The sequence below is a fragment of the Aspergillus thermomutatus genome (genome assembly GCF_002237265.1).
Source record: "Aspergillus thermomutatus strain HMR AF 39 chromosome Unknown NODE_116, whole genome shotgun sequence".
Classification (NCBI taxonomy): domain Eukaryota; kingdom Fungi; phylum Ascomycota; class Eurotiomycetes; order Eurotiales; family Aspergillaceae; genus Aspergillus; species Aspergillus thermomutatus.
The window spans coordinates 28,473-53,713 of record NW_020798165.1 but is presented as its reverse complement, the minus strand read 5'-3'; the positions used below and the strand labels follow the sequence as shown (position 1 = coordinate 53,713).

The 25,241-nt window shown below is 50.0% G+C and overlaps 8 protein-coding genes across 8 annotated transcripts; 3 read left to right on the top strand and 5 right to left on the bottom strand.

The window, feature by feature from the left end:
• Nucleotides 1-197: 197 nt before the first annotated feature.
• CDV56_105684 (ankyrin repeat domain-containing protein) lies at nt 198-4,695 on the top strand (the record flags this gene model as incomplete). The annotated part of the gene is made up of 4 exons (XM_026759303.1): nt 198-582; nt 1,861-2,358; nt 4,258-4,572; nt 4,628-4,695. 4 exons carry the CDS (start codon nt 198-200, stop codon nt 4,693-4,695), a joined length of 1,266 nt encoding a protein of 421 aa, XP_026613776.1.
• Nucleotides 4,696-5,214: 519 nt separating this feature from the next.
• CDV56_105554 (putative sarcosine oxidase) lies at nt 5,215-6,360 on the bottom strand (the record flags this gene model as incomplete). The annotated part of the gene is made up of 1 exon (XM_026759173.1): nt 5,215-6,360. The coding sequence occupies one exon, from the start codon at nt 6,358-6,360 to the stop codon at nt 5,215-5,217; it is 1,146 nt and encodes a 381-aa protein (XP_026613775.1).
• A 416-nt stretch (nt 6,361-6,776) lies between these two features.
• Nucleotides 6,777-8,079, bottom strand: CDV56_105424 (cystathionine beta-lyase; the record flags this gene model as incomplete). The annotated part of the gene is made up of 2 exons (XM_026759043.1): nt 6,777-7,811; nt 7,864-8,079. 2 exons carry the CDS (start codon nt 8,077-8,079, stop codon nt 6,777-6,779), a joined length of 1,251 nt encoding a protein of 416 aa, XP_026613774.1.
• A 935-nt stretch (nt 8,080-9,014) lies between these two features.
• Nucleotides 9,015-13,204, top strand: CDV56_105024 (iron-sulfur cluster-binding protein, rieske family domain protein; the record flags this gene model as incomplete). The annotated part of the gene is made up of 5 exons (XM_026758643.1): nt 9,015-9,841; nt 9,914-10,282; nt 11,196-11,662; nt 11,714-12,615; nt 12,668-13,204. 5 exons carry the CDS (start codon nt 9,015-9,017, stop codon nt 13,202-13,204), a joined length of 3,102 nt encoding a protein of 1,033 aa, XP_026613773.1.
• A 143-nt stretch (nt 13,205-13,347) lies between these two features.
• Nucleotides 13,348-15,084, bottom strand: CDV56_104868 (uncharacterized protein; the record flags this gene model as incomplete). Its single annotated transcript, XM_026758487.1, has 2 exons — nt 13,348-13,454; nt 13,509-15,084. The coding sequence occupies 2 exons, from the start codon at nt 15,082-15,084 to the stop codon at nt 13,348-13,350; spliced, it is 1,683 nt and encodes a 560-aa protein (XP_026613772.1).
• A 619-nt stretch (nt 15,085-15,703) lies between these two features.
• On the bottom strand, nt 15,704-16,207 carry CDV56_104765 (uncharacterized protein; the record flags this gene model as incomplete). The annotated part of the gene is made up of 1 exon (XM_026758384.1): nt 15,704-16,207. One exon carries the CDS (start codon nt 16,205-16,207, stop codon nt 15,704-15,706), a length of 504 nt encoding a protein of 167 aa, XP_026613771.1.
• Nucleotides 16,208-16,262: 55 nt separating this feature from the next.
• Nucleotides 16,263-16,643, bottom strand: CDV56_104729 (2EXR domain-containing protein; the record flags this gene model as incomplete). The annotated part of the gene is made up of 1 exon (XM_026758348.1): nt 16,263-16,643. One exon carries the CDS (start codon nt 16,641-16,643, stop codon nt 16,263-16,265), a length of 381 nt encoding a protein of 126 aa, XP_026613770.1.
• A 666-nt stretch (nt 16,644-17,309) lies between these two features.
• On the top strand, nt 17,310-20,405 carry CDV56_104401 (uncharacterized protein; the record flags this gene model as incomplete). Its single annotated transcript, XM_026758020.1, has 7 exons — nt 17,310-17,509; nt 17,565-17,808; nt 17,857-18,105; nt 18,201-18,259; nt 18,329-18,666; nt 18,906-19,086; nt 19,658-20,405. The coding sequence occupies 7 exons, from the start codon at nt 17,310-17,312 to the stop codon at nt 20,403-20,405; spliced, it is 2,019 nt and encodes a 672-aa protein (XP_026613769.1).
• Nucleotides 20,406-25,241: the final 4,836 nt, after the last annotated feature.

The following is a 25,241-nucleotide window of genomic DNA, read 5'->3' as shown; positions in this document are numbered from 1 at the left end:
CACGCCCAGGAATCATTTACGCGAACCGTGATAGGCTGATAATCATCATGCTAGAGTCCTGCGGGAAAATGAAACACCGATTGATGTAACAATACAGATGGGACATGATCGATCTTGGTGGCGGAGCCTTGTCCTGGGAACTCGTTCACACCTTCAAACCCTGCTCTTCTGTCTCGCGACCATAACGCAGAGGCATCATGGTTGAGGCCGAGGAATCCTCCGAGGCCACACCATTGCTGCAAAAGGCGGCACCCATCGTGTCTGCGCAGGAATGCCGGCAACATAAGCAACTGCTCCGATGTTTCTTGAACTTGAAGCAGACGGTCTCAAAAACGAAAGGTCTATTCAAGACCGAGTATGTCCACGAAATTAAAACTGAACTAGACCCGATAGCCCGACAGTCCACGGTGGAGGAACGTCGATGGTCAATCTATGTCTCACGGGCTATCCATCGATTTTCCGTTTGGTGGACTCATTTACCAGCCCTAGGCACGCCAGGGCTTGAATCAAGTCAATTATCGGAAAAGCCGTACGGGCAGCATGGCGGATGGGCATGGACAATGGATCAGATGCCTCCATTAGGTAGGCATTTTGCAACTCGGCATCGAAAGAAACTGACTGGGGACAGATGTTCTGATGGTCCTCCATGCATTGACACTACATAATAAAGCCTTCGGGGAGGATTGTTTTCGACATCAAAAGATGGCACTATGGAACGAAGGATTCCCCCTTCAGCTGGCCTCACGATGTATCGATCAGGATAGCCTCACGTATTCGTGTCCCGAGTCCTGCAGGCTGCACTTCGAAAATATGACAAAGTTGGCATGGGACAATCTTAGGGACTCGGAGAATCTTTCTATCGAATGCTTCCGATGTCAAAAACAAACCGTTGTGCCGTGGACGACGCGGCGCGGAAAAGGCCTCGCAGATAATGGGTTTGTACAATTGTGCCAATCGTGCAAGTTTATCATACGAAGAGACGCTCTTCTTGTTCAGAAGCTCCGTCGGGATTTACACCTACTGTCGGGGAAAAATATCCCATTGCCCGGGACGTGCTGGAGTGTCGAGGATGGTCATGGCACTTTGACTCCCAACAATGCGACAAATGAGTTCGTGAAACAGTTTTTAGGAAAATTGTTGCTGGAGGAGACGCGCCCGACCAATCTTTTCCCAAATATGACTCAGATAATCGAAGCCAGTACCGAGGCAGTTGGGAGTCAATCTTTACCCATGCTTCATGATATCTTTGAGCACTATCAATATGTGGGAAATTCTTCCTGTGATCTGTATGCCGCTGTAATGAGGGTGTCAAAGTCGGCATCAACGATGCAGAATGTGGATTGGTCCGAGTCCGATTTACACTTGTCGCGGATCGAGACCCGATACGTTGATTTCCTGCGAGTGCAAAGCAAGGGATTATCATCACGGCGTCCTGCTGTCGCCAAAACGGATTTGATGGATCCTCTCATCTTGTTGTGGAGCACGCATTTGCTGGCGCCGCGTTCTTACTGTGAATTTTTCCGGCGCTTTGGCAATGGCCTGCCAGTGGATTGGGAGCCACCCCACGATTCTGCGACGTGCAACCTATGCCATACGCTGTATCCTCCTTCATTCGCCCGTCGGTTTATTCGAGGCCTTGCTTCCCTATCAGAGTGGAAGGAATGGCTATCCACCGTGTAGGAAGTGCTACACTATCTCCGCTTGCAGCTGGCGGCCGCTCTGCCAGGCAGTCATGTAGATAATTGAGCATCTACCATGAATGGTTTTGATCACAATTACTGCATACATTAAAATCACGGTAGCTAGGCAAGAAAGATAGACGACATCCAATCATAACTGCGATACGACACGGTCATTTAGACATTGTCGAGATCTTTTTGGGCCGAGGTGGCATGAGCGAGAGATTAAAGGACCAAGATTATGAGTTGCCGCTGAATCGAGCTATCATATACGGCCATATCCCCATATTGCAATTTTTTCTGCAGAGAGGGGTGAATCCCTGGTATGCCCGTGAGGGTTACACAGCTCTGGTTGCCGCGGTATGCGGCGGCCATGTAGAGGTTGTTCAGCTCCTGCCGTGGGATGCTGAGCATCGACATCTTCTTGACCCTGGCCGGCAGCTTCGAGAGCTCGGACAAGCGCTCTGGACTGCTGCCCACTATGGCAATGAAGAGCTAATTCACTTGCTGTTGGCAGAAGGTGCTGATGTGAATTTCCGGAGTGAAGATACAATCCCGCTAGGTAATGCAGTGATCAATGGTCATTACTCCACCGCGAAACTTCTCCTTCAAGCTGGGGCCGATCCGAAGATGGTTGATTGCGGTAACATAGGACTCCTCGCGCGGGCTGCGGAGCCAAGTAAATGCATCTGGTTGTGACACGGTCCTCGGCGCTTCGCCATCCCTCGAGAGGCCAGTATGCTAGTGGCTCCATATCCGAAAGACGTTAGAGATGAAATGGTGGGTGGCTATGACTCGTCTTCTCCTTGATTATGGTGCGGATGCCGCTGGGCCTGATGGTGCTACAGGCCTGCGGATAGCCATGCGGTCTAATAATCCTGAGCTCACCAACCTGCTCTTGGTGCACAGGGCTCGTGTGTTGACAATCAATCGAACCAATTATGGACTCAATGGAGGAAACAATGATTGGATGTGATCTTTCGACTGCCAGAAACCCATCTGTCTCTCTACCACAAATTCATTCCTCGTGCTGGTGCAATACCAAGAGCGTTGGAGATTGACAGCTATCAGTCATTGTTGCCGAGTTTAGTGCTTGTGCTCCCATGATAATCCTTCCAGATGTGTGAAATACCATAAAACACTGGTGTGTTGAAGGGGAGGGATAATTCGCGTGCCCTGACCAAAACTAGGATAGATGATATATATTTTCATGACTATCAAACAACAGGACACTGCCAGCTTCGCTCGAAATGGTGATACACTTCTTAAATGACTTATGGGCACAATTCCAACTATATGTTGCAATCTTCATCCCTCATTTCTTTTTTTTCATACAGAACCTAGATGGATGAACATCCGGTAGAACCGACAGTAGGGACTGGATAATTTGGGTTCTATAGCGAATAATATGAGAGATACTTCAACAAATGGGCTTGTGGTTTAGTGGTATAATACCCCCTTAGCATGGGGGTGGTCCGGGGTTCGATTCCCCGCGAGTCCATTTTTTGTTTTCTCTTTTCTCTTTCCTCTTTCCTTTTTTTCTTACCTCCTGATCTCTGCCTGGCTCCCAGCACTGCGTTCTGACCTTCTCAAGGGGAGTCCTCTTTCTCGCTCTATCTCACCTTTTTCTCCGCTTTTGGTCTTCCTTCTTTCAGCGTGCGACAAACATTTTTGCCTAGGTATCGAATTTCGGGAGTCGGAAATATCCTCGATCCTCCCCCCAAAGTTTATCCCCACAATTCCCAAAAGACAATCCTTCGGCCTTGCCGTCTGGTTTGGACCAAATCATCGTCCTGGAAGTTCTTCTCCTGTTTAGTCCTCATTGAGATGTAAAGTTGGAACGCGATTCACAAGTTTCAAGCAGCGCATTGTCATCGACTGAACCACCTTACGACCGCAGGAAACTGCACCCATAAGACTCTGAACCCTGTATTGATCCAGATGGAAAAGGGAACATATCTTGCTTGTGATCAATGCCATCATCACAAGCTCAAATACATTCCTCTATCCCTGGGATGTGCACGTTGCAACAGTATGTGGGATTCCGTTAGCCACGTCTTCCGTCTCGAGCTTAGGAAAATCGCTAGGACTCGGTGTCCGATGCACATCAGGCCGTTCGATCAAAAAACGGGGGAGAAAGCCGACGAAAAAGGTGGCAATATCACTTAGATCGGCCAATGTAGGAAACCTCAAGCCTTGCTTGTAGCTTTCGCTTTGTTCCGATTGATCTGATTATCAAAACAATAGGATGCCCCCTATTACTCGATACTAGACTGCCGGCAGGGTCTCGTAGCATTCAGCTTGGATGACGATTCAAACAAGTTGGTGATGGGTTAGCCTCACTTGATATGGTAAATATTGATATTGATAGCTTCACACTTCGACTTTCACGCTTCGAAGCCTGCCGCCTGTTGGAACATTTCTACGAGTCGCCAAATCATGAGTTTCATACGCAAATTATTCGAAGATACCGATTGCTCGACCGGAGAACCTCACGGCCAACATCACCAACATTACTTCTTTCAGTGATTTGTACGTATCTCTACTTCTGCTGAAACGAAATCTCTAACATCTATAGGTGTCGCATGCTTCATGCCGCGGGCCGATCAGGCCCCCGTTATTCCAGGACGCGGCTCGAACGAGCTCATAGCGCTTCGCCAATACTTGTTCGACGAGTTGATTCGCAATTTCCACCCACGGACGCTACCCGATAGCCATCAAGTGTTTGACGATGCCGTGACAGCGTTCATCATAACGAGTATCGCTCCCAGCGAGAAGCCTGTCGAATCTAGTCTCCAGTACTCGCTCACATTTCTCACTTTCATTGTTCAAAAGTTGAATTTGCATATCGATGCACCAGAATTGAGTATGGAAGACAGAGAGGAGAGAGAAGGTAGGTTGAACGGAAGTACATTGCATCCTGCCGCCAACCCGTTGCTACTCTTCAGGCTGTGGTGGGCCGCGTATATTATCGACCGTCACTCTTCCCTATCTTTCAATGGTCATCCTCGCATAACCGATCATGAATGTCATCTCCTCCCGATATATCTAGTATGTTTCTTATGCTTGGAGATGTTCTACTTCCTCTAACCCACATAGCTCACCCTCGTTCTTTCTTTTATCAACAAGAAAGATTATGGTCGCTTGTATCGAGATGACAGGAGCATATGCCCTCTGAAGCAACTTGGTTGATAATAACATTCCGCTGACATATCACAGTCTTGGCATTTTGGAGACACGTTTTCGAGACAAGGGGAAGGCTTCGACAAGGTCACTAGCGGAGAAGCTTACCACTTACGCTCTGCTAGGCAGTGTGGGCCGGTGGACGATGATGGGAATCTGTGGGAATACGAATACCATTCTCCGATGGTTAACTAGTCTAGTTTGGAAGGAACTCCCTTACTGAATTAGTCCAACCAAGTCCGGCCAGAGAAGAGGGTTAACTATACTAAAGTGCTGTCCAAGATTCCCTGAATGAGGGGGTTGGCTTCCTTTAGACGTATGTTACTGTGGAAATCTTATTCGACATGTCACATCAGAGCTTGCCGTTGCAAGTAGCGGCTTTCGGAATCCCCCATTGCGAAATATCCTCATTCGTCCGGCCATCGACGGCCAGCTCCGCGAGAACACGACCGAAAGCAGGGGCGAACTTGAAAGCATGGGCCGCACCCAAGCCAACAATGATGTCCGGGTAATCTCCCAACGGGCTGATGATGAAGCGTCGATCGGGCGTTATCGTATACTGACAAGTCACTGTGCGAAGCGGTTGGCGATCCTTGTCGGGGATGAAGCCGTTCATAAAGGATGCCAGCTGCTCAAGCAGCTGCGGCGAGTGCACGAATGTGCGTTGGTCCGGCGTCATGAGATTGTTGGAGTAATCCCGGCCAGCCTTGATGGTGGGCTCGCCGTAGCACGGAAATCCGTAGAAACAATTCGCCCCGTGCCAGATCCATACGGGGAACCGGTCCGTCTCGAAAGCGGCTGCGTCGGTGGGCTTGAAGTATGTCACCTGCTCCTGCATCACAGACACGGGGATGTGCACGGACAGGGGAGCAAGGAGCTTATTGATCCACGCATCCGTTGCGAGGATCACCTTGGCTGCTTGAAATCGTCCCTTTGGAGTCTCGATTATGACCCCACCGGAGGCCTGGGGAGTAACGCGGTCCACCGCGGTGTTGTCTTTCAAAATGGCGCCGTGGGAACGCGCCAGAGATTGCAGCGTGCTGACGGTCCTAGCAGCGTGGGCGATGCCCGAGTCGGCTGTGTACACTGTAGACACGCTGTCGGGAATGTTGAACTGAGGCCATCGGCTCTTCACCTCCTGGGCGTCGAGCAGCTCATACGGAATATTGTGAGTATCCAGACTTCTCGTGAAGTCGCTGGCTGGTGTCGGGGAATCTGGGCCGAAGAAGACCACGCCGCCGGTGGTAGTCAACATCTCGTAGCCGGTGACTTTTGCCAGCTCGGCCCAGTCCTTGTAGGCCGATTTGGCGAGGGCCACGTATTCCGGGGCGAAGTTCGAAGTGCGGACGATGCGAGAGGTATTATGGGAAGCTCCGCGCACATGGCCCAGCTCGAACTGTTCGAATGCAATCACTTTGGCGCCCTTTTTGGCAGCATAGTACGCTGCTCCGCTTCCAAGAACCCCGAGTCCAACAACTGCGACATCGAAATGTTCCATTTCTGTGTCTCTTTCTTCCTGGGAATCTGTCAAGAAAGATGTGTCATCCCGCCATATGTATCATGAAGTGGCCCCGCCTTTATGGGTTACACGCTCCCCTCTTCGATCCTTGCAGTCGGCGTTGAATCCGTCATCCACCCGTTGTAGATACGCTCAGGTGATCGGTCATTCTCCGCTCCCCGCACCACTCCCCGATCACTTGATCGGACATAAGATGGGGTATCAAGGTGACCTCCCACTTCTCGGTGAATATTGATGAGAGATAGCTGAAAGTACTTTTATTGCTGGAATTTTGAATGGTATTGGCTATTAAGAACCGAGTAGCTCTCTCTCTTTTCTGGCTTGTCTCTCAGCTTTGTATAACGTTGTATAACAGAGTGACCAAATTGATTCAAAGGATGGAAATACAATCTATCTCAGGGAAAGTCCCGTAATAGCGACTCCAATCCTTGTAGCATGTCGGCCTTCAAATCATCAAACTCTTCAATACCGCAACTGATCCGCAACAACCTGTTGTCGCAGCGGGCATCACTCATCGCCCGCCACTCCATCAAACTTTCCACCCCTCCAAGACTGGTTGCGTGCTGAAATATAAACATCCTGCTGGGCAGTCGGCGCGCATGCTCTGGGTTCCTAGTCCAAACAGCGAAAACGGGCCCGAAGCCTCCCGGCATCTGCTTCTGGAGCCAGCCGTCTTCCAAGTCATCCTCCTGAAGTGAGGCGTGTTGGACATGGCTCAGAACCTTTCCAACAGGAGACATCGGGTCTTTCAGCTGCTCCTGTAGCCACGCAGCGAGCCTTTCTGCCGTTCGAGCCTGTCTCGTCACGCGGAGCTGCATGGTGCGAGCGGACCGGATACCCAACCAGCCCTCAAAGCTCCCCATGACACTCCCGATGTATTGGCGATCCGTATGTAGCGTTTTCAACCATCCCTCCTCCACTCGATCAGGATGGATGACCAAGATACCGCAAAGCATATCGGAATGGCCGCCCACATACTTCGTTCCGCTATGCATCACAATGTCGGCTCCAAAGTCCAAGGGGTTCTGCAGCGGGGGTGGAGCAAAGGTAGAGTCCACGGTCAAGTAGGCCCCCCTCTCGCTCGCTTTGGCACGGTAGTAGGCGAGATTGCGAGCCTCGCCGGTAGGGTTGAGAGGCGTTTCGACGTGGATGATGTCCCCGGGCCCGGCTTCGTCGGCCTGCGTCAGATCCAATTTCTGAATGCCGGTCAGTCTCTCGATAATGTCCAAAACACCATGGCACCCATGATATCCGTCTCCGATGAAGATTCGCTTGGGGTTGAGGAGGACAAGCATCGCGTGAAAGGCCGAGAGTCCAGTCGAGTACGTAATCACTTCGCCGCCCATGAGGCTGCGCAGCAAGATCTCCAGGCGATTGGAATTGGGTGCTGTGTAGCGGGAATATACATGGGAGTCATAAGGCGCATTTGGCTGCCGTGGCTCGTTAGGATAAAAGAGAAGAGAGTGAGGCTAGGGCTCTCACATCCTTGTTCTCCTCTGGCACCAGCTCATCTGGATCGCGTGCATAACGGAAGTTTACCGCGGTATGCATGCCAGGGGCAATGGCACGGTGAGGACTGACGAAGTCATCGGCATGAACGGCTCTTGTGGCCATGTGCATATCAGGCAGAGCATTGTTCAGGGCCTCTGCTGTCAAAATGAATTTTGACGGATTCTCGGAAGCGTTGATTGATCCCATGGTGGTATGAGCTGAGAACAGGACACGAGAGTAGGGGCTTTGTTGAACGAAAGTCCGCCATGTGGCTTTGAAGTAATGATAACTCCTTATAAGTGACGCAGTCTTGAAGAATACATTGTGACAGAAGGTATAGATCAGCCTCCGAGTCGGGAAACGGGCCGGGAATCAGACCATTGGACTTGAATCATCTCCTTTCGAGCTGCACCTGATCGGAGGACTCCGTGGTCATACAGCCATTACCAAGCTCAATCACTAAAAGGCCCGAGCTGTAGAAAGTGCTGAGCAGAGCCCTCCGCACAGTTACTGTCCAAAATAGGCTCGCGCTAGCTGTAGAGATAGATCTAGCACTGCACGACTCTATATCTCCATACATCTTTTAGCGCCTGGATCAAAGCTGCAGCGTAATCTATCAAAGACACAGCGTTCTACCGATTGAACCTCTAGGCTTGATAAGCGGTATGAATTCGACTAATCACTCAGATACATAGAGATCAGCTGAGAGGATAGTTGGCAGCTGACGAAGACGCACGGTTCTTTTGAGAGACCGAGATATTCCCCGTTATCTCAGGCCCTGGGGCAGAACAAGGCGTTGAATCAATCGGATAGAACAAACCAATGGGTACAGGGAGCCTAAGCCCACGATCAGGTGACCGGATGTCGACGCCGACGGACCGGCTGAAGCAATTCCCAGTCCATGCATCGACGGCAACGACCAGGTGACACAAGACGGCGTGCTAACTGCTGGCTTCATGCCGAGCAGGACAATTCCACCCGGTGTTTCACGCCTCTGCCATCGCGTTTCCATTACATGGTCGCGTGATCGGAGACCTCGAATGGATTAGGCAGGACAACTCGAAGACATATATACCGTCACGACTGAGTGGGAGCTGACACTCTTTCAGTGTTGAATTGCCTGCAGATTTTTGAACTATCACATGGCTGCTACAGTTGCGTCCTGGTTTGGGTATAAACCCTCCGTCCTGGAAGCCAAGAAGCTTCCAGATGAGCCACCAAAAGCCCTCCCAGCTTTCTGGTACCGCTCCCCAGAGATGTATGAGTTGGAACGGCGAGCGATCTTTTCAAAGAAATGGATCTTAGTAACCCACAAGTTGCGCTTCACAAAGCCCGGTGACTTTCTTCGGTTTGAGGAAGCTGGATTCTCCTTTGTGTTGTGTGTTGATCGAGAGGGGAACTTGAACGGCTTTCACAATATTTGCCGCCATCGCGCATTTCCCCTCGTCTCTGAAGACGAGGGCAACGTCAAGATTCTTTCTTGCAAGTACCATGGGTGGTCGTACGGCCTCAACGGAAAACTGGCCAAGGCCCCGAAGTTCGATGACGTCCCGGGGTTCCAGAAAGAGGATCAGAGCTTGTTCCCCGTGCATGTGCATACCGATGCATTGGGCTTCATCTGGGTCAATCTCGACTCATCTCCAAACCCAGTCCCCTGGGAAGAGGATTTCGAGGGCGTTGACCGACAAGAACGATTCCAGAGATTCGACTTTAGCCAGTACAAGTTTGACCATACATGGCAGATGAACGGCGACTATAACTGGAAAACACTGGCGGACAACTACAACGAATGCTACCATTGCACTGTTGCACATCCCGACGTGGCGAATCTGGCTGATCTGTCATATTACTATACCGTTTCCACACCGGGGCACATTCAACATTTCTCCCGACCGAAGCCGGATAAGGTGAATGAGGATATCCAGAACGCCAGCACTTACTACTTTCCCAATGCCTGCATGACAGTCTCGTGAGTTGCTTCCTTCTTTGGGGAGAAATCAAAACTCAACAACTCTAATTTACTGACATCAATCCCCCGCAGGCCTCATTTCTTCTACCTGATGCGATGCGTCCCGACATCTGCAGGAACTTGCTCCATGGAATACGAGGTCTACCGGCACACAGAGGCATCCGATGAGGACTTCGAATATATTGACTCCTTCTTCAAGAGGGTCCTGGACGAGGACAAACACCTTTGTAATGCTGCCCAAAAGAACCTGAATGCTGGGGTGTTTGTCAATGGTCCCCTTCACCCTGACCTGGAGAGTGCGCCGCTGTTCTTTCAGAATACGGTCAGAACCCTACTCAGAAGTCATCGAGACGAGGAGCGAAAGGCGAACAGGGAGATTTGGCCGGCGCGGCAGCATTCAGCAGGCCAGGCAACCGCAGAGGATGTCGCTTTTTGCTTAGGGTTAGCATGCTCAGTGAACGGATTTGCGGAACTGGAATGGTAGCTTCAATTCGTCCAATGTGATCTAATTTGATAGTCTCAGTAACTTTGCCTCTAGATGGAATACTTTCAGTTCTATAATTCCTACATCCAGAACTCCCTTAGGATTATGAATGGTGATGGGCTGGCCACAGGTATGTTCGAGAAGGCATGCCTTATTTACTCAGGTGATGCAGCCAGATTCTTCTATTCATGTACATTACCCGATATATGATAAAAAAAGAAAGGAATAAGAAAGAAAGAAAGGAATAAGATCCACCGAGTTATGTCAGCATTTTCCTCTTATGGGCATTGTTTCCCTGCGTGGGTCACAACTTTGCCAACTGGCGATCGGATCGTCTCCGCGTGCTATCATATCACAGAATCTGATACCCCGCGCTCCTGCGCTTTAAAGGCATCTTCACGCCGTAACATATCAGTGACCTTTTCTTGTTGCCCTCGGTTTCTCTGCCCTTCTGCAGGTGCCCCTAATGTATAATCGTGTTAGCAAGAGATCGCATCAAGCCTGTGAAAACTGTAGGTGAGTCTGAGGCATAAGAAACAACCATTGTAAGAGAGTTGATTGCCGACTAAGGTATCGATTTGTAGGCGGAAAAAGACGCGATGTCCGGGGGAGCGACCGGCATGTTCAAGCTGCACACGCCTACAACAGACATGCCAGTATAGCAGAAGTTATGACTCTTTGCAGAGACCCTCAGGCAGTGACCGGGTCCTGGTACGGCTTGTCTGCGAAGCGAACAGTGAGCAGTCTAATTCGAAAGCAGGAGAACCGATTGCAACAGCTTGAAGAGAAAATGGAATCAATATTAGAAGGGTCAATGTGCGAATGGCTGTCATTCCCGGTTCTGGTAAGAGTGAGTGCTGATTGCTGCAGACCCAGTCGCCAAGTTGGAACCCCCAAGTCGTCCTCTCGCGGGCTCCATATTCGCGAGAAGACATCGGAATCAAGCAATACGCAGGAAATGTCCATGGCACGGGGGAATCCGAGTGATGAGACAGGCCTTCAGAATGCACATACGTTGCCCTTTGCAATGCCGCCAAAAGAGATCGTTGCCGAGGGTATCGCTCTTTATTTCCAATACTGCCACAAGCAACCGCTGTGGCTTTTCGTTCGGGATAATCTTTCCATTCCAGAAAGATGTCGCAGCGAGGTGATATTTGGCATACTCAGTCTCGCGCTGCGTTACTCCAACAATCCCTTTCTGGAAGGACGAACAGACCAGATGTGTCAACAATACGCCGAGGCCGCGCGCAGCTATGTCATGATTCGAATCGTTCAGGGGACCGTGGACATTTCAACCTTGCAATGTTTCTGTTTAATCGCACTGGCCGAGTACATTGGTGAGATTCCATCCTGAACTGACAAGTGACGCCTCACTAATGTGTCCTCAGCTAATGACACCCGTCTCGCTTGGCTACACATTGGTCTTGCCACAAACCTCGCCAAATGTGCAGGCATTGACATCGAGCAGCACGAGGGCGAATCGACGCCTGCATTGGAGGAACGACGAAGGGTGTTCTGGAGCATCCATCTTCTTAACCAGCAATACGCTCCTCACAGCATGCAATTGAATATGCTGCGGGATATCCATAACCCGAAGTACATGGCTGTCAACCTTGACTCTCCACGGGAAATGGGGATGAAGCCACCTCAGACCCCTCAAGAAAATGGCACCTTTACCTCAGGAGGGGGAATCTGGGTTTACATGGTGCAGCTATCCACTCTTTGGAGCGAAGTGCAGCATTATGTTTCGCACTGTGCTAGCGGAGATGCCATGCCACCCTGGTCCGTGGACTCGGGTTACTGTATCATCGGGGCTCACCTGATGGACATTGAAACAAAGTTTCCCACCTCCCATCGATACGATTCAGTAAGGTTTCAGGAGCGATCGCCAGAAGAATTGAATCGCGACCGGGAGTACTGGAGTCCCTGGCTGTACCTCCAGTTCACCTACCACGCAGTGCACAGCGTCCTGAATCACCCTTTCCTCTACTCGTGGCGACCACAGCAGTCCGCCCAGCTTGCAGTCCCGAACACTTTCTGGAAGACATCATCGGAGTTGGCGCTGATCCACACAACATGGACGGTTCGCCTCATTGACATGATTGCCGAGAAGGAATATCAACTGTCTGACCCGTTCCTCGGCCATGCAGTGGCGATTGCGGCCACCATTCTCATGTATTACTGCCGTGCCGCAGATCCCACAGTGAGGGAGTCCGCTCAACGGAAGCTGGAAACTTGCACGAGCTTTTTGAGTGGCTTGGCCACCAAATGGCCAAGAGTCCAGGCAATAGTGAGTCCAGATCAACTGCGCTCTCGCTCCATCCGCTAACAGATCCATGCAGCATCAAAAGATTCAGGGGCTCATCCAATCGGCATTTGCCGTCAGTCCACATTCTGGCGATCACCGTTCACCTCGGAGGACGCTATCGATAGATACGGCATTGATGTGGGACATTCTTTGCTACAATTCTACCAAGACTCCATTCGCTTCTCCGGGTGACGGTCTCTTTGATGCGTCACTTTTACGGTCCCCGGGGCAGAAGCATCCAGACCAGACGACAGTCGAGACCGAGATCTTCCATCATTCCGCAAGGGCCGTAGATACTTCCGATGGAGGTCAAGCGCTGCCGCCGTACTCGAGTACAGTGCAGCATCGGGCCGCTTCTGAAACTTCGCAGCCCGAGTCTTGGAGCAGTACGAACTCGGTTTCAGCAGATCATGGACCAAATCAAGGACCACTGCCACGGGAACCGTTGGCGTGGTCGGGTTCGGGCTTTCCAGGCGATGTGTCTTTCATGGACGTTACGCATGACCCATTTTTCCAATTCCAGGACCACGAAAATCCTTATCAAGGGATTTGGGAAATTGGAAATCTCTGATATTCATGCTACTACTATCTCTGAGCGTCTGATCAATTATTTATCACACCAAGCATCAAAGTTGAGTCTCTGAAATGGACCCATAGAATAGTCATTCATATACTTTGACAGATTTCAGCACCCGGGCAACGCCAGGACTAAATCTATCCTCCAATGTATTGACCATGACCATGATACTTCCAGTTGCTAATATACGATGCAGTTTGACCAAGTCCACCATTGCTCGTTGCATAGACCCCGAGTAAAGCACCTGTACTGAGCCTTAGTAACGAGTATCAAAAGATAGGGTTATATATAGACTTACCAGTAAATGGCCCCGTACCCCCGCTGACAAGCCTGGCTTCAGCATGAGTCTCGAACTTGAATTCCGCCACTCCTAGTACCCTTGCTGAGAGAGCATAGTGAGTTGTATTGACTGCCTGGATCTGTAACCTTGCCTGCACAGTGCTCGATGAATGCCGTTGCGTCAAGGGTTGAATGATGGTCTCAGGTATATCCACCCCCTGCGCGCCCAGGTAGGTAACCCTGAACCTCACATGAGGAACGAGTGTATCTGAGTCTTCAGCAGAAGGCAAAAGGACGATTCCCAAGTCGATATGTTGAAACTGAGTCAGGAAGACCGTCACACCAACTTCCTCTCCATCCACCTGCGGCCCGAAGGAGACGTCCACGCTGTAGGCAAAGTACGTATGACTCTGCCGACGCATAATCAACGTGATAGCCGTCGACTCGACATCATTTCCTGGGACCCCATTCCCTGTTATACTCTCGGACGGCAACAACCGCAAAGAAAACGGATGACCAGGCGGCGAGACCGCGAACGAGTCCTCTTTCGGAAACCGCCAGTACAAGAAGTGACTCGGAATAGACGACCCGGGGGCGAAATGCACATCGTCCGAAGCATCAACATACGCCCCATCCCCGGGTATCCCCTTGCATGACCCAGCACTCGGTAAATCCCACCCGTCCATACGACCCCGAACCTGATCCACAACCGGCCAATCACCCTCCTCCCACCTCACAGGAAACAGCACCAGCTCCCTCCCCATCGGATACACCGTCCACTGAGGCCCAGACCGGGTCGCCAGCGCAGCTCCCCACCAGTTCCCATTCGCATCCTCGAAGAAATCCGCATGACCGACCGTCTGGAAGTACTCGGTTGTATTCGCGTTCGTGAGGAGCGGGTTCCCGCTGTACCCCTCATACGGACCAGAGACCCTGCGTGACCGCGCAACCGTCTGTCTATGCCCGAGCTCGGTGCCGCCCTCGCCGATGGAAAGATAATACCACCCGTCCTTCTTGTAGATATGTGGTCCCTCTGGCGTGCGGCCACCGGAGCCGGACCAAATCTTATACGCGGGGCCGGTGGCACCGGTTTTCAGATCTAGGTTTTGCTGCGAGATACCCGCATACGAGACATATACTGTCCCGTCGTCATCCCAGAAGAGGTCCGGGTCGATATCGCCAAGGTGGAAGTGCATGGGATCGGACCACGCGTCGTCCGAGTAGGGGTTATCCGATGTGAACAGGAGCCCCTGCGCTGTGAACGCTGGTTGCATCGATACGTATGAGGTGGCTAGGTAGAACTTGCCCGTCCGGTATCGGAGGGTTGGGGCCCAGAGGCCGTCTTGTTGGGTTTGGGAGGTTTCATTGGCGAGCCGGGGGACTTGACTTTGTCGGTTGAACGCGTTGCTCACGAGCTTCCAGTTCTGAAGGTCTTTGCTGGCATAGATTGGGATCCCGGGGAATGTGAGGAAGGTGGATACAGTACAGAAGAAGGTGTTGTCTTGTTCGGGGACAAAGATGCAGCTGGGATCTGAATGCCAGCCGGGGAGAATTGGGTTAGTATAAGTGGAGTTTGCGTTAGCACTGGCAGCCATTGTGAGTGAAGCAATAAGGTAGAAACAAGAGCGTAGTTCCATCATAGATTTGCTGTGGCCTACGTAGTAGTTAGCATTGCTGGTATTTGGGTGCCCAATCTCCTTAAATAGTTCTTAGAAGTCATACTCCCTATATAACCGTCCACCAACCACATCCATCATGATCAAGTTGCGGGGTTCCTGTCAGCAACTTGCAGTTTCTCCCATGTAGGCTGAATCGGCTAATATAAGAAGTACACGTTAAGTAAAAGTGCGTAAGCAGGAAAACTTAAGCACATATACTCCATCCTCCTGGGTGACGGCAATTACTGGAAACAGTACTCCGTATAGCATCCCTAATTCCCTATTTGGGAAAAGCACCCTGTTGCTGCTTGGCATTGATGTGTATGTTCTAGGCAGTATGTGAGTTTAGCCAATTGAATTGAATCAACACCGCCATAAGAGCAGGAGGTGAGGGACTATGTCACCAAGTTGAATAGCGCGGGACAATCATTGAGCCATGTCGAGGCTATTACCAAGACGCAGGGTATGCATGACCATCTTGCTGAGGCGTGTAAAGAAGCATGATGGACTGTTGGGTTATATAGAAGAAAACTCTCTATGAGTATATACTTACTATTTATGAAGTCCCGAAGTTCTTGGGAAGTCGCTCCTTTCTATAACACTCATTGGTACAATATCGCACCATGATCCGCGGCCCCAGCTTGGGCGCGCTCTGCCTAGCTTGCTTGACCCACGGATGCTTCTCATCGGGCAAATACTGAGACATCCTGATGAACTCTTGCTCCGACAGCTGCGGTACCCAAGCGGAGCCTGGGTACGTCCCAAGAATGTCGAGGTTTTCCTCCCGTGCCGACTGCCACATGTACGCGAGGATGGTCCATTCTGCTTGTCTTTTCCATGCTTCCACGGCCGTTTGGAATCGAGAACTTGTAAATGCTTCGAAGAGCGTTTGCACAGCCGGTTCCTTTTCCCATGCGTGTTCCCTGAATAATGCTTGAAATTCCCTCAACCGAGCCTCGTCGTCAACATCCACCATCTGAACAGGCGCATCGCCCAACAACCCGAACAGGCCAGACCTCCGAGCCGCTTCCCTGGTGATATGCAGAGAAACCGCCGCCATGGCGATGTCGAGCCTGCTTTGACTTTCCGCGCAATACGCAATGTCGGCCACGTCATTATTTCTGACGCCGTGATTTTCCCCAGACGACGTAGCGCAGTCGCGTCCAGTTGAGGTGCAGCACATCCCGACGCGGCTGCACCCATATCGACTCCAGGCTCGTCGTCTCTTCCAGTTCCAACCGGCGTCCCTGTTCCAGCGCGACTTGCCGAGACTCGCTGGTGACGAATGCGATGGCCGGCGGCTGAGCGTTTTGGTGCGTTATGCGGTTGGCCCAGCAGGCTTGACGGCATTCGTTGCCGTCGAGAAGGAAGTTGGGGGTGTCTTCTTCTGCTATACGATGCGGGAGGCAGTGTTTCCAGATGAGACGGCGTAGTTCTAGAGGCAGCTGCGAAAAGGAGTGGAATGAGTTGTTGTTCATCTTGTACGCTACGCCCATTTGTTAGTTACTGTCATATGAGGCGCGTGTATTAAGAAGTAGATAGAGACACGATCACAGTTGTTTATAACTGAACTGTTTTTCTGCAATTCCCGTTCGATTGCCCGATACGGGTGCCGCCGCTTTTATGAGGGCTGCACGTGAGAGCGCCCTGAGCGCTCCGGGCACTCATCAAACACTCACTGAGCACTCACTGAGCACGCACCAACCACTCCGGCAGCTCCCGGATTACTCACTGATCCTGTCGACATGCCACCTGAGTAATCCGGAGCAGCTCAGGCTCGCACCCATGTAGGAAATCACGTGACGCTTTTGTGCTCTCTAAACCGCATACATCCTAAAGCTGGGGAGATCTATGAGATCCACCATCACTTCCATGAAGGCATCACAAAGGCCAGGGGGCATAGCGTCTTAGCCTGGACTTTGTTCATCATAGTCTCACGACAGAATACAGGGGTAGGCTCAGATGGACCACAAGTAATCAAACCTAACGGAGGATTACCCAGTGTTTTCCCGGCCCCCCATGTTACGCATGTATAAAATGACATTTTTCCCAAGCTTGCCAACGGGAAAACTTCAACTTTCCAGGTCCTCCGTTAATCGTACTTCCACTTGCCCTGCCCCTATACTCTGTTGCCACTTTCATCTCCGTTTCAGTCTTCCAGTATGGCCGGCCTTTCCGATGCTCGAAAGGCTGCCCAAAAGGCTGCCCGCGAAGAGAAGAGACGAGAGGAGCGCCGTCAACTTCGTGAGCAGCGAGGTTATGATCCCAATGCCTATCTAGAGAAGGATGCTCAACGGAGCTGGAGTAGAGCATCTCCGGAGACGAAAGAGGTATACAGGAAACGGGTGCGCATGTACGAGGAGTGAGTATCCGCGTCTCTGATATTAGAACTACACCAGCTTAAATAATCTTGATAGGTTCCTAGTCGGGCAGAAGGGAATGCCTAAGGGCTACAAAGTCGGAAAGGAACATCCAGTCCCAACGCTCGAGGAGCTCAAGCAACTGTTTCGATGGTACATTGATTCTACAAAGGGCAGACTCGACCCCCAAGGACGGCCGACCATGAAGACGACTCTTATCCGAGCCCAAGAATTTGTTCCTGGGTTTGCCCTCGAAACTGGAAAGCCCATTGCTCAACAGGATGCCTCTGAGCTCTACAGCGTGAGCCGACCTTCCCATGTTGAATACAGCGTTGTCTGACTTTGGCAGTGGATTGAGAAAGACTTGGTGAAAGATAAGTTTATTAAAGCAATCGAGAAGCCGAAATATAATATCAAGCCTGGCGATTTTGAGCGTGGGATGAGGACTCATTGGGCAGATGATGACCCACTTTTCATGTCTGGGAGGTTTCGGGTGCAATTCCATTTCGTTACTCTCCTGTACTTTTGCACAGGTGCAAGGGTGGCCGCACTTTGCCCTAAGTCCAAGAACAAAGCTGAACAAGGCCTGCGTTATAAGGTAAGGGTGCTTTATGTCTGCAGCCTCGTATCAGAGACTTACATGTATAGCATATTCAACTTGTCCTGTTTTGTACTGTTAATGCTCCTTGGAAGATTGGATATCGGCTTAATCAGCACTGGGTGAAGAACAACATAGACCCCGACAATACAGCGTATGTCAAATTAAACCGTCTATAATTTCCTCAATTTCATATTTTGGAAGCTGACAGTTGGATCCTCAGACTCGGCGCTGCAATATGGGACTGCGATGAGCCCCTTTATGCTGGAGCACTTTTTCTGCTTGCTCTTGCTATCGCTGATGGTGCTCTCTTTGGCTATTCGTCTGCCGCGGATTTCTTCGAGCAAGTGATCCCGCCAGGACTTAATCAGCTTCCACTTAGGTGGAATGAGGAGGCTTTGGATTGGTGCATTATCAGACACACAACAGCGAAAGGAGTCAGCGAGGATCCACTGTCGAAGGAACGATACCAGGACGCTTTCCGCCAGATCCTCCGGAAAATCTATCTTAATACTCCCACCATTCACGATTACCGCCGCCATCTAGCAGAATCCGTCAAGGGTTTGTTATTGATCCTGGCCCTCGTTACGCTAATGGAAAATGGTGACTAATAGTTCAAGCAGAGAAATACACGTTACAGAGCGCTTCTCAGCTGCTCAGGCATAAGTCAACGTCTGTAACAGCTGAGAGTTACGTTGCTTCTCTTTGTGGTGTTGATGGGCTCAATGCCGCCAGGGGCAAGGAGACAGATCATACTCACATTGAATACTTCCAGGGCTACGAGTAATTCTATGAACAAGGCCTTCGTCGCAAGTTGACAATACAGAAGGTACTTGAACTTGAGTCGGATGCTCTGCTCGTCAAAATGAGGGCTGAGATCGATAATGCGGGGACCGCTGGTGATCGTGAACGCTTGAACGCTGAGTATCGGGCCCAGAAAAAAAGGATCTATGCACGCAAGTTTGAACGGTTTCGAAAGGAGTGGGCTTGAGAGCGGTGGGATCAGATCATATTAACAAGGGGAAAAGAGTGCCCAATATACGGGGAGCAAACCGCAGAGAAAAGGACTTGGTGCGAGATTATGCCTGAGCTGGGCCGTCTGGTGACTGTTATGTCTTCCGATAAACCTCTTGAGTTCAAGTTGAAAAGGGCTGTGGTGGAAGACTTGGTAATCCATTGCCAACGGGATTACGATGTGGTGTATCTTCCCGGATAGGAGCCTGTCGAAGGGCGATGCCCTGCTCATGGATGCAGTCAAGTCATGGAAGAGTAAGCCTCGCCTGTCATTTCTGCGTGGACTTGTGACTGACCCATTGAAGACTGAAGAGACCTGAAAGAAGCAGCCATATTCATTCCTGCATTCGACGGGAGAAATCTTGTATGATGGGTATCCCTTTTCCGCGGGTAAAGTATTATTGGGAGTGCTTTTCCTTTCACGATGCCGAGAGCCCTGATTTCGAGGAGCATTGTGCAAGCCACCTCCAGAGCTAAGAAATCACCTGGAAGAGCATATTAAGCGTAGGCTGTGGCCTTCAAAGTGCTCCGGCTGTAGCTACATCTCTACCGATCAACAGGATTACCGGCGACACCTTCACGATGTACACCATTACAACAAGGCTATTTGCGTGCCATCCGAGAAAGCCCGCAAGAAGCGATCTTCCTCTGAGATAGATGAGGAATCTATCAGAGACGGGAACCCACCTAAGCGGGAGAGGCGCCCCCGGAAGCAACAGAAGAAGTCTTCGGCACCACCGCACGCTAGTCCAAAGGATCTGAAGATCATCCTCTGGGAACCTCCCACAACACAACCCCAGGTCATGTTTCCTCTTCCCGCTGAGGCGGTGCATGAGAATGAAGAGTGCCTGACGGATCTGGCCTACCAAGCGGCCAATCACTGCGAGCACTTTAACGAAATGCTTTGTACAAGTCCGGATGACGACAATATCCGCTCGGCCTTATCTGATATTATGAATGTCACTGATAGTCCTCGCCCCTCAGCAATTGGCTCGGTTCCCAGCGCTACTGTAATCAACCCGCGGATCCTGGATATATCTACCACTATCTTATCCTGGTCAGAAGGGAAGCACCAACAGCTCGATGAGTGTGACCTCAGAGAGCAGTTGGCAAGCAGCTCTTTGGCAGAGAGGCCTGGGATTGATTTCCCACCTCAAACGTTGTGCGCAGGCCCAGCCCTGGACAGTACCGAATCTCAAGGCGATACTGTTCCCGAGACCGGCAACTCGCTCATTTTTTCCGCATTGTCACCTCAAAGTCCACTGAGCAAAGAGTCGGTGCGATGATTGATGAGAGATAAATTGTCGGCAGTTGCAGAACTGCCTCCGACCACCCAAAACTCTTCTGGCGTGTGCACAAGCGGAAGTGAGATAGGGCCGGGTCTAGCGTCAGCAGGGCCATTAACGCGAGCTAAAGCAAGAGCTCAAGCAGCGAAGATTCGTCAACAGTCTACAAGTACCCACATCTCGGCTTGGAAGGCTAGACCTTACAGCCAGGAAGAGGACCAGTTACTGAAGGTCCTAATGCGGAATGCAGGGCGTGTCGAAGAGATGGCGCATGCCTTTCAGAGGTGTTTTCCGGACCAATCCACAGCTTCTCTTAGGAAATGTTGGTTGCAAATTCAGCCGCCAGTACGGCGGTTGACCAGGTCAAGGCCGCTTAGACATGTATCATAAGCGTTGCTAGACTTGTGTACAGGTTACTTTAGTATATCATATCCTCATCATTATACAGAGATTAATTTTGCTTGTATCCAAAATCTTTTGCTTCCAAGAGAGTCTGATATCATATCATCCAATGCTGCTTCCGGATATAGTAATGCATAAACGTGCTACAGAATCTCTTGTCTCTCCTGATCTGAGTGGCGCGCCAGACGCATGCGTAGTATCGAACCGTCGGAAGGTTGAAAGGGATTCACTTCTGAAAGAGATCATGCATACTTTGTGCCGACGAAGTAGGACAAGAACAGATGTGATTTCTGACAATGTGTGGGTAGTAGCTAAGGCGCGGCTGTAATCTTGACTCGTTGCTGGAGGGCTGTTTTCCCTTTACATTCAAATACATTACCTTACAAACTGGTCTCTGACGATACGTTCCTCTGCACCGCCACAAAACATGCCTGACAAAACAGGACGACGAAATGATAATATAATGTTGGTAAGTCGTTGTCACATCAAAGTTACCCTGATGTCATGACATGTATTAACCATGCACTCGTGTATCTTTTGCCTACCTGAGTACTCGACCCTTGTCACTATGATTGCCTACTCTTTCATTCTATTGTGACCCTTCTACAGCTTGACAGATTTCACCGCTCGAGCGTTTTTCTATCCGTGGTGGATGGCCGACCTCTCGTCAGATCCTCCCTGACCAGAGAGAGACTGTTTGCACGTTTCTTTTGAGTCCGTATTTCTCTAGCTCGAACTTCCTCCTTCCATTGCTGTCTCATGATCTGTTAATGCCACTAGCAAGAGCTCTTGATGCCTGTAGCAGGCTTGTAACATTCTACTAGAGCTTCTTAACGATGGTTCCTTATCTATATTGTCAATAACATGGAAACATTTTGCCGCTGACTTTGATGCGACAAAAGATTCTCCCTACTAACCTGCTTTTCCGGAGATCAGCGAGCACAGCAAACACATCAAGAACGGCCATTCTATAAGCAGTAAAGGATGCAAGATATCGCCCAGCTGCCAAGATATACTGCCTAGCAAACGAACTGCTCTTCTAGTGGGAGAGAGATAGTTTTTGATGCACGATAGAAATCTTCGGGTCATATTCTGAACATCAATCACTACCATGGACCGCACCGGGAGGTTCGTGCCACGCCCGAGAAGCTTGAACTATGTAGAAAACAATATGAATCTCCGGTTCCATGACCATTCAGCTGCGAATTAAGTTTCCCGACAAATAAAGTGTGATATAAAAGAGTATCGAAACCACCATGAGAGATTCCGAATATCGTCGGATAAACCGCATGAGCGCCCGATGAATTGGCTGCTGAATGGAGGCCAGTAAACCCTAGTATGCTGAAACTGATGGGCTTCTTCCCCTCTTCAGAGTGGAGAATGAAATGAGGAATGGATATGGGTAGCTAGCGCATCTAGGGGAAATCTCGAAAGCTACTATTGCTCCTCGTAAAGGTCGCTCATGCCAGTGTCCGTCACCCTAATCACATCGCGTACAACTGCTTGTGGGTATGGTTGAGCCAATCTGTGAACACCAAATAATTGGCAGGGTTTGAGCGGAATATGTGACTTAGTCGACGTAAGGAGAATGGTTGACCATGTCGTTGCTCCACGGTATCCACTTAAGAGTGGGACCACTGGCGGAGGCGTCAGCATCAGAGTCGCTGATCTTTTGAGGTAGATGCGAGATGCGTTAGACCCAAGGATATTTGAACCCTGTCAGCTGAGTACTTAGTATGATGAGCTCGCACTGCCGCTCTGAAACATATGCATTTCAACAGGGCCTCTGATATTCGAGTATTCAACAGTCCGAGAAAGACTGTGCTATCTGTTCATCGAGAACGGGTGGTTGAACGATGTCGCTGATGCCCCAAGTGTTCATTGACGAGTGGATGTCGCTAGTTTCAAGTGTGTGCCATTTCGAGAGGGCCGGTGTGCACGACAGCGCGAGCCGCATTTGAATTTAGGGCAGGTCAAAAGTGCGTAATTATCCCATAAAAGTCGCTTCTCATCGAGTGTTCATACGTGGCTGAACCACGTAGTTGATTTTTGAGTGTCCATCTTGGTTTGAACGACGGCACCAAATCCGTAAGTTCATCATATCGAAGGGCGCTAGCCGTACTAAAGTGAAATTTCCAGCCTAGTCGGAATCCAGAGCTACAGGGTGAGCAACTGTCTACTGAAGATGAGCAAGTTCATCAAGGTGGCCGGGAAGTTGCTTCACTGCGAAAGGCGCAACCCATGGATTGATATGGGCACGAGGCAGATTGGATAGAGTGATCCCAGTTGTCAAAAAATTGTTTGTTAAATAGTTGCTAGATCGAGCGATTTCATGCTGACTTACCCTGTCCGAAATTCCGCACTCCCAGATTGCTCTCCTGCGAGGGAGTCAGAAGATATCACATGATTCGCACTTATGCCACTTACATCACATGCCGCACTAACCTGTAACCGGTTGTAGGTGTACTTTGACACTTTATGGTGCGGCTGGCCGCCAATGCCACCACGCATTAGAGTCACCATTTCGCGCGGAATCTCATATGTGGCGCGCAGCCTCGGAACAAGTAATCCGAATACCAGGTTCATTTGAAGCAAAACGTTCCAGAGGGGCGTTTTGCGTTTTCGGGGTTCGGTATCAACAAGGAGAAACTAAAGAAGAGAATAGAACCTCCCATGACTCAAATTGTGACTTTGATTGGAAAGTTGGGTTGTATAGAGGATCGGGATCAGCTCCATTCTCGAGGAAAAGAGCCACCATGGAACTGTGATCCAGTGTATCTTTATTGGAGAAGGAAGGCGAGTTATTATAAAGGCCGCTGGCTGCGTATATCAAAGGTGTCTCCATAGTGAGGTTTCTCAGATCTTTAGTGGCACCGGCCTCTATTAAAAGTTTGGCAACTGTGGTCCGCCCATTTCAGGCTGCGAAGAAAAGCGCTGTCTCCTGCAATGCATTTTGATAATCAATTTGTGCACCCTTCTCCAACAATAATCTTACGACCTCTTCATTCCCACTTAACGCAGCATAGAAAAGCGGAGTATTCCCAGCGATATCTTGGGAGTGGACATCCAATCCTGCATCAAGTAGAAGACTGATAACAGAAACATGTCCTTTTTTCACAGCAGGAAACAATGCAGTCTCAAAAGCCTCGTTGCAGATATGCGGATCTGCTTTATTATATAAAAGACTGCCGATTAGCTCTCCATGCCCCTTTTTTGCTGCCCAGAATAGTGCTATCTCCCCACTCTTATTTAGAATATTTAGGTCGGCTCCATATCTAAGTAAGAGTTTCACTACACCCAGAGATCCACGTCTTGTGGAGATTGAGAGAGGGGTCTCCAAAGAACTGTCCTGTATGTTCGGATTAGCACCATGGTCGAGTAACTAGTAGACGATTTCCTCATAGCTTTCTGCCGAGTAACTGCACGCACTCGTGAGCACGCTGCTCCCATAATCAATTCGCATGTTGACATCAGCGCCAGCCTTGATAAGCTGCTTTGTTATGCCAAGAAACCCTCCCTTCACAGCGTATCCAAGGGCGCTGGTGCCTAAATTGCCTTTGGGGTCAACCTGGACTCCTCTTTCAAGAAGTAGCTTTACTAGCTCTTCATCATTGTTACGTGCTGCTGCTGATAGAATTGTGTTCCCATATTCATTAGGGAAGTCGGGATCTGCTCCCCTTTCCAGGAGAAATAGAACAGCGTCCTTATTTTCTGAACACTAGGCGTTCATTAGAGGAGTACCCTCCTCTAATGCATCAGGCGGGCACTGTTAATCAATTTAAGCACTATGATCAAGTAGAATTCGCATTATCTCAATATACCCAGACAAAGCAGCAGCACATAATCCATCAAAACCAAATTCATCCTTAGGATTTGGGCATGCCCTGTATTAAATGAGAAGCTGGACTACATCTTTATATCCGCCAAAAGCTGCAAGTAATAGAGGTGTTCAGCCATCCTCATCTTTCGAGTCTGGATTGACACGTTTAGATTTAAGAAGAACTCTAGTAGTCTTAAGATGGCCGGCTTTAGCAGCATAGGCAAGCGGCGTTCTGCCTCAGGAGTCTCCAATGTCCAACTCCTGATTTTGATGTATATACTCAGTAATGATGCTTATTAGAGCACCATGAGCTGCAAGATGTACCTTCATCAACCAACACGGAATAAATTCTAGCTAGTCTAGACAATCGGCCAAAGGCGGTTGTTCACCTAGGAGAGAATGGGCCATCATGGCTTAGCCAGCCGCATGGACGTGTGATTCTTTATCCAAAAATGCAATGAGAAGCGCCATTAATTCTTTTGATTTATCCAGAGCCGCTAAGGCATGTGCTGCCCAATACTGTGCACAGTAATGATGAAGAGGATAAAGTTCTTATTAGTACTCATAAGCTTTAACAGCTGTAGAGCGTCCGCTGGAGAAAGCCCCGAAGGAAA